This window comes from Neovison vison, chromosome 7 (genome assembly GCF_020171115.1).
Source record: "Neovison vison isolate M4711 chromosome 7, ASM_NN_V1, whole genome shotgun sequence".
Taxonomy (NCBI): Eukaryota; Metazoa; Chordata; class Mammalia; order Carnivora; family Mustelidae; genus Neogale; species Neogale vison.
The window spans coordinates 24,020,604-24,029,465 of NC_058097.1; the positions used below are offsets into that span (position 1 = coordinate 24,020,604).

Below are 8,862 nucleotides of genomic sequence, written 5' to 3' on the forward strand. Positions count from 1 at the left end.
CTTCTTTTGTTAGGCTGCTTGTGTGGAGGACTGGTCAATCTGTTGGTCTGTGAGTAGGTTTTGTTTTACATTATTTAAGAGTTCACTACAGTTTTCAAATGGTTTGAGGGTGGAATCATGAACCTTCCTTTGGTAGGCCTTAGGCTCTGAGAGTCTGAATGGTTTCTCTCAGCCACTGGTATCACCTCAGTGCCTACTGATGAGTAACAATTGTGCAAGAGAGGGGAAAGAAACCCTAGAGAAACCCAAGCCCTTACACCGAGATAGAGAGTTCCTGTAGAGGTAAAGTAGCGTGAGAACTGAAATAGATACCTGCTAAAGCACAGAGGTTAGGGTAGAAGTATGAGGGCAGCGCTGCCTGCAAGAAACCCCCAGACACTCTAGGCCTGGCACTGCGTACCTTTCTTACTCCTGTTCTTTCCTGAAGGCACTTGGTGAAAAGAATTGTCAGGGTAAGGCAGAGTGTCTTTTCTGTCTGTGGCTCTAAGGGATTCTAAATTGTCACGGCAGTGCATCCCTGAACTTTAAAAATTCATTACAAGTTAAGGTGTTTGTGTTGTGTTTTTTTTTATTAAAAAAATTTTTTTAACATATATATATATATCTCCCCCCCCCTTTTTCTACTGCTCCACTAAGGGTGGCAGCAGCTGTGAGTTTCTTCTCTCTTAGGATGGGCTCAGCACTTTCTCAGATTTCTGGACATTCTCAGGTCTTGGCTGGGATTTACAACCACGATTTTGTAGGTTATCCAAAATATCACAATTGCCAAGATAGGACATTCTCTTGCAACCTTCTGTATCCTCAGAGAAAGCATAACTCTCTGTCCGGCTATCTTTGATCAAATGCTGTAATGTATATGTAAAAGCACAGAGTATAAATGGTGCCATCTTTCCTCAGAGACCATTGAGCTTTTGTTTGTCTGGCAGACTATTGGAGCATAGCCTGATTGTCTTGATCCAATTAGTAGTTAAATTAATTCAAAGTTAAATTTAAGGCTGTTCCACTTCCTGTATGCCTAACTCCAAGAATAGAACTGTTCTAGGATTTAAACTAAAAGCTTCATGTGTTTACCAGGGCCCATGGTCCCCAGCAGATCCTAGAGTTTGTTTTCCTTCTTTAGAGTTGTGAGGCTCCCAGCACTCTGCTAGGCTTTTTTTTTTTTTTTTTTAAATTATGGTCAGTTAGCCACTGTATTGTACATCACTAGTTTTTTATGTAGTGTTCAATGAATTATTAGTTTTGTATAATACCCAGTGCTTATCAAATAACATGTGCCCTCCTTAATACCCATCACCCTACTACCCACACTAGGCTTTTTAACTTCTAAACCTCAGCTTTCAAAAAAATTTTCACCTCCTATTCCTTGAATTCAGAAGTTTGCAAATACCTTGTGATCCAACTAAATAAAATAACAGGTTGACTTTTTGTGATTCTTCCCCCACATCCCCACCCCCCGGATCTTTGTTCCTCAAGACCTAGAAGTCTTGGAATCTCCCATTCCTGGATGTTTTTCCAGCCCTGGAAGCCTGCTATGAGTCCTGAAGTACATCATTTTATTTCTGTGCCTCACTCTGAGAATCAGGAAATGTGCTAAGAGTAAAAGAACACATAAAAATAGTAGCAAATATTTTGTTCAACTCAATGCACTCTTTTTCTCCTGTAACTTGGTTTGTTTTCTGATGCCGTCAAAAACTCTTCTACGGTCATTCTGAGTGAAGGATGTGGTATGATACTACATCCTTTATCAGAGCATAAAGTGACGATTTTAGCGATAATTTATCATTCAAAATTGCTTTCATATTTGATGGCTTTAACTTCCCACATCATGAAAAGTGATGTGACAGCCAAAGTAATCTATACAAATTTCAGTTTGTTTTAAATCATTTCATAAAAATTACACTAATACAAAGTTATACTGCCTTAATAAAGATGTAGCAGCTGTCCACTTTTGTCACACATATTGTAAGTAAGAATATCTAACTTTAACATTGCCCGAGTCCTATGATTTGCCCAAGTTCATACCAGCTAATGGAAACTGCTAATTCAAAACTCTAAGTATCTGCTCAATTCAAACTTGAATTCATTGCAGTTTTATTTTAAAAATAAAATAAAAATTTTGTCTTTTACTGACATTAACAGAATATTTATCCAAACATTGGGCCAACCTATAGCAATCTCCAATTCTTCTTTTCCCTTACCTATCACACTAATCCATGTTTTCAGTCCTATGAGTGCCTATTCATTCCAACATTTCTCAAATGTATTCTCTTCTCCTTCCCTCCCGCTGCCATCATTGGGTCTCAGATCCCCACCGTTCCTTGCCTTAATTATTATTCTCTCTCCTAGTTTGGCTCCCTGACTCCCCTCTCAGGGCATTGATCTTAAAGCTGCTACTTTGAGTTACCTTTTCAAAACATAAATATTACTATTTCACTCCTATTTTAAAGCTTGTTACAAGTTCAATGCATAAAATGAAAAGCAATGATATTTTTAAGGGCAGTAGCCAGTTTATGCAGGGGTTTTATAACTCGGGCTAACTTTCTTAGCTGAATGTATGTCCTCAAACCCTATTAGGTACAGTAAACTACTCCTAAGTTATTCTATTTACAAGCTAAATTATATGTCTTTGTCTGAAAGGCTCTTTGAGTACAAACCCATTCTTTTCTGAATCCTCTGAGACTTCCTCTGTAAAAACTTTCCTTAATAGACTACCATTATACATTCTTTCCTCTGTTCTTCCATGGCTCCCTTAGATGGACCTACTATAGGACTTATACATGGTCTATTTGTGAATGTTTATTATTCTCCAGAGATGTCTCCTGATCATTTTCTCAATTTCATCTTCCACTCATTGATTGTATACAGGCCCATGACTCGATCTACAATGTATTTATCAGTTATTCTTGTCTCTTCAAATACTCTTTCCCTTAAGCTTCAGAATGCTATGTAAATTGCCTTTTTTCAATTCCTCTGCTCAATGCTTTACTTATTCCACATGTAAAAGTGAACCTGATTATCTACTGATCCTCGTGTTATATTCTCTATGTTCCCTAATTGTATTACCAGATACCCAGTTTCTTTAGTCAAGAAAAATATCCAGTTTTTCAATTCTTCCAATTAATTACTTTCCTTTAGCTCCTATATCCATTAACTTGCCAAAGTCTGTTGCGCCTGTATCAGAAATGTTATTTAATTCTGCTAACTTCTCTTCATTTTCACTACCATTAGTCTACTTTGAATCATCATTATCTTCTGAAGGGTCATCATTCTAGTAATGTCACAAAGGTTATTAGTTAAAGATGGATCTGATGTAACTTCATTTGCTTAAGACCTTAGTAAAATGTCCAAAGATAAAAATTTAGCTCCCAAATTTGATGCAGAAGATACTGAATTAGTTTTCCAGTTTGATCTTGCTCTTGCTTTCACTGCACCCATTCCTCCTAAAAAACTTTGTATTTGCTAACATCCAACCAAAGACATCATATACTCACAGTATTTTTTTCTACCTGAGAGCATGTCTTTCTTCAATTGGCTAATCTTCTCCCATTCACAAGAGGTTGATCACTTTCAAGCTTCCCTGTGAAGACATTTATAATTTCCACAATCATAAATGGTTGCTGCATTCATCCCACAAATTTTAATTCACTGTCAACTTTGTATTAGGTACCATTACATGTGCTTAGAATACCTCAATAAGGGGCGCCTGGGTAGCTCAGTGGGTTAAAGCCTCTGCCTTCGGCTCGGGTCATGATCCCAGGGTCCTGGGATCGAGCCCCACATCAAGCCCTGCATCGGGCTCTCTGCTCTGCAGGGAGCCTGCTTCCTCCTCTATCTCTGCCTAGTTTCTCTCTGTCAAATAAATAAAATAAAATAATTTAAGAATACCTCACTAAATAAAACAAAGATTTCTATCCTTGTGAATCTTACGTTCTAGTGGGAAAGAAAGAAAGGGATTGGACAGGTAGGAGTTTTCAATGATGTGATCAATAAGATGGCCTTCTTGAGGAGGTGACATGTAAACTCAGAACTGAAGGAGCTGAGAAAGTAAAACAAATGAACAGCTAAGGAAGTGTAGTCTAGGTAAGGAAGCAAGCTAGTACAAAGAACTTAAGGAGGGAGAACATGTGCCATGTTTGAAGGAAAGCAAAAACACTGGATTAGAGTAAGTGGAGGAAAAGAGCAAGAGATGAGAGTCATGAAGCTACACAGAGAAAACAATTACATATGGCCTTGTCAGAATTTTTACCTTAACCCTGAGTAAATTTGTGAGCAATGAGGATTTTGAGTAATAACAAACTACCCTATATTATCAAAGGATAAGGCTGATTGTTCCTAAATAACTTGATACTCATCTTTATTTTAATACTTAACATAATGTATTTAACTGTCATACTGAGTCTCACTTATCTCTGTCCCCATATTCCAGAGTTCTCAAGAACAAGAACCATGTTTTGTCTTTGTGTCCATGAATAGATTATACATACCCAGGATACTGCATGTGGCCAATAAGTTCAGATGTAGATTTAATTACAAAATATGGCCTCTATAGAATATTTCAGGCACAGAGATAGATGCTGTTGTATAATAATTCAACTCACAATATAAGTCAGAGGTAATTTAATGTATGTACAGCTGACAGCACACACTCAATGTACATTGCTATTTCATTCACCTATGGATGATAAATAATTACCTTCTCCTACATGCTCCTGAAATATATATATTCCACATATCACCTGAAATCCCTGAATGATCTGAACAAGACCAGGGATGAAGAGAAAAAAAGGAATTTTGAAGCCCCCAAAAGACCTTTTATTGTCAGACTTTATGTACACTTTAATGCTTTATTTTTCTACAAGAACCCTGAGTGGTACATCTCTTTTCATTTTCATAATGAAAATGGTAATGCTCATTAAGAATTAGAATCTGAACCCTAAGCTATCACTTGAAGATTTTCAATGTCTTTTTTGTCTCATTACTCCATTCAGGAGAAACTCTCTACATTAGAGAAAATTTATGCATCTATATTGCAGAGATGGGTATCTTGACACATATTCATAGACCTAAGCATACTTCCATAGCACTTACATGAAAAAAAAAATTACTACCACCTTTAGGAAAACTGCCTCGTATTTAAAAAAATGGCTTGTGTCACTGGCAAAGGATGAGATTTTGGCATATCCAAAGAACTGAAGATAGGTTTAGTAGCTTATTTTCCTCAATCTGGAAATTCTGACTACTTCAGTAAGATACCTTATCAATTTCTCACTTTGGCTTAATGTGCCTCTTAGAATGCTTTGAAAGATACATGGGGCTCTAAATTGCAACCTTGGTTCTTTTTACCTTCTCATAGTAGAAATAAACCTTAGTGATTTTTCATTCTCTCTGCCTCTCCTTGTTACCTGAGTGCTCTCCTCGTCCAAGGCCACTCTATTCTCACCTGAAGAATAGTGCCTATCACTTCCTCAAATGGCTCTAGTGAGGGGCAATTCTAAGAGATATATAAGAACAATCTGAAACAATAGTATGTATAGAGACAGGTAGATAGATATACATATACACACATGCACACATACATACATATACAGGAAAGGCTATTTGTGTGTATGTGTGTATGTATTTATATATAGTTGTTAAAAAAACCCTGAACTCAAAGATAAGATAAACTGAGATTGGAATCTCAGCTCTATTATTTGAGTAGCATTAACATCAGCAAGTGGACATGCTCCCTAAAAATCAGTCTTCACAGGAGTACTGTTGACATCCTTAAAAGTTATCAAAAGGATGTCATGATACAATAAAATTAAAAGCAATAGTGGAAGCTAATACTTCTCATTTGTTAATGGTAGTTTTTTAACAATTAATGACTAACTAGGACATACATGTTAATATCTAGTATTTCCATGTGCAAATTGCATTAACTTTAGCAACTGAATACAAAGTACAGGGCTAATATATATCAGTTTTCATCATGGAGCACTGTAACACAATAATTTATGCAAACAGGGTATCAGACATTTTTTTTTTAATAAAGTCTTTGCTATACTCTGAAAATCTCACAGAATGGCAATGCATCACCATTTTAAAGGAACTTGCTTCTCAATGCTTCATCTTGGCAGTTGACTATTCTTTCCAATTTTCTGTGATTTACACATCTGTCCTTTGTGATGGGAAGCCATGCCCATAGGTGGGCAGAGGTGGGCCACACATCAATCTCTGTGACATGCCATTAGCCATCTTCTTTCACTTAATACTATCTGACGAATCTTGACCAGTTCAATTTTCCCACTGAAGACACCGTGTTTAATAGAATTAGAACTCCCCTGCTCTCATGTCACGTTTTATGTTTAGGCAGATTCAAAGTCGTCTCTTCTTAATTCCCTCTATTTTAGGTCATTTTAGCTAATTCTCAGTTCTTTTTTAATCCCTATATGAAATGAAAAGCAAACACTTCCACTAGCCTGGGTAAAATTTGTCAGTCATTCTTTTGGGAAGTTTAGAATGCTAACTCAACCATGATGTTGAATTGTTCAGAACCCTAGTAATTTGGGATGTTTATCTTTGTTGTTGTTTGCAGCAGAATTATGAATTCATACTTGAAAACGCATCATTTTAGTTTTGTCAATGGAAAATAATTTCAGTTTATTTTGAAAGTTCTTTTTTTCTCTAAATCAACATATGGTAGGGTAAGAAAGTTGTAGTGACCCAGAATCAACTCCTTTCACAGAAAAAGTCTGCAACTTTTTTTGTTTACAATTGATTTTTTTTTTTTTTTTGCTTACTCAGATGAAGTTTCAGCCATAAAATTAAACATCTATTTGTAAACAGACATCAACATTTCTCTGATGAGCAGTCATTTATTCAGGACTTCATGAATAGAAAGTTTACTAGGGAAGTAGAAGACCAAATTTCATCCAAAACATTTTTTTGTGTGTGACACATTAACATTCTTAGTTTATTAATCCTCTCATGAAAAATCTGCACAATCACCACAGATAAAGCCACTGCAGCATCTTTACTCCTTCTGTTGTCCAATCTCCAGCTCACTTTTTGCCAGCACCAACATTGGCTTTTGCAGTCCCCCTGACTTTCTTCATTCTGTTCTTGCGTTCTTTTCGCTGTCTTCTTGAGGTCTTTTTCTTCTCATACAGACCATGTCTTGCAAGTCTATGTTTGGGTTCATTTTTCTTTGCATAATCCAAGGAATCATAAATCATGCCAAAGCCAGTTGTCTTGCCACCACCAAAATGGGTTCTGAATCCAAATACAAATATGACATCTGGTGTGGTCTTGTACATTTTGGCTAGTTTTTCCCAAATTCCTGTCTTAGGTACTGTTACCTTTCCAGGATGAAGGACATCAATAACCATTTGTTTGCGCTGAAGTAGTCGGTTGGTCATGAACTTCCTGGTCCGGATAGTTACTGTGTTATTCATGATGGCGGCCGAGCTTCAAGCAGCCGGAGAGGAAAAGAGTCAAAACGTTTTTGTTGAGAAATAAACACAGTATAAGTCATAGCATTAATATACATTTAATGAATATTAGTTTTTTATTTCTTTCCCTTGTTCTTTTTCCTTTTATTTCCCACTTATGTGATATGAGTGTATTGTGTAAAATCCCTCTCTATGCCCCAATGTTTTTGTATGAGCCAACAAACATTTTTGTATCAAAACTTAATCCTTTTCATCTTCCTGTGAATTTCTCTCTCTGAAGTCTCAGACCCCTGTCCTCTCCTTAGTTCAAGATGACATATATACTTCATTTTGCTGATCTGTCTTTGTAATCTCATGTCTATTTTGATTTCCCATATGTACAAAATCAAATTTGTTTTTCACCTGTTAACATTATCTACTGTCAATGTAATTCTTAGACCAGCCAGAAGAACCTTGAAGTGTAGAGTAAAATTTTTCTTTTGGTACATCAGGTTGTCTGAAGTTTTTCTTAATTGATATATTTGTTTCCTCTTGCTGCTACAATAAGTTAACATAAATTTACCTACTTAGAACAACATCAATTTATTATCTGAAGATTCTATAGGTCAGAAGTCTAGATGGGCTAAAATCAAAGTGTTAGTCAGACTGATTTTCTTCTGAGAGCTCTAAGGAAGAATCATGTCCCTGCCTTTGTATATTCTAAAGTTGGTCTGAATCCTTTGGCTTGTGTCCTTTACCTTCCTATTCAAAGCCAGCAGCATAGCATCCTCAACTATCTCTCTGACTGACCCTCTTAGAAAGCCCTCTGCAATTACATTAGGCCAACTAGAACAATCATGGATAATCTTTCCACCTCAAGATCCTTGATTTAATCATATCTTCAAAGAGCAAAGTTTCTTCTGCTATGCAAGATAGTATATTCAGAGATTCTGGGGATGATGACACGGATATTTGGAGGGATAATATTCCATCTACCACAGATGATAACCAATCTCATATCTCTCATTATATTTCCATTAAGTGTTGAGATCACTTTTACATGTAAAATGTAATACAGATTTATACACATTATTTTTTGTTGTGGTTTCATTTCCTCACATTCCTTAACATTTAAAATTCCAGGAACCATTAACATTGAAATCTTAATCTCTTCAATTCTATTTTGTGATATTTGAGGATATCCCTACTTCTTAGATACCTTTTGATTCCTACAATGTCCAACATGATTTCAGTCTGTTAGATTGAATTTAAAAGTGTTGTGAATGACTATGTTAAACTATGAGTCAGAGCAACAGAAGCAATGAATAATAGAGTTACTTTGTTAAGTGTTTTGTTGTTGTTGTTGTTGTTGTTGTTACCAGGTAGAATAATTTTGGCAATAATATAAGCCCAATCTGTGATCTTTCACCAAACCTAAGTCTGGAAAGTG

At 36.1% G+C, this 8,862-nt stretch overlaps 1 protein-coding gene across 1 annotated transcript; it reads right to left on the reverse strand.

Annotated features, from left to right (window-relative positions):
• Positions 1–6,937: 6,937 nt before the first annotated feature.
• Positions 6,938–7,451, reverse strand: LOC122911383 (40S ribosomal protein S24-like). The gene has a single exon (XM_044256021.1). It carries the CDS (start codon positions 7,434–7,436, stop codon positions 7,044–7,046), a length of 393 nt encoding a protein of 130 aa, XP_044111956.1. The 5' UTR covers positions 7,437–7,451; the 3' UTR covers positions 6,938–7,043.
• Between the last annotated feature and the right edge of the window lie 1,411 nt (positions 7,452–8,862).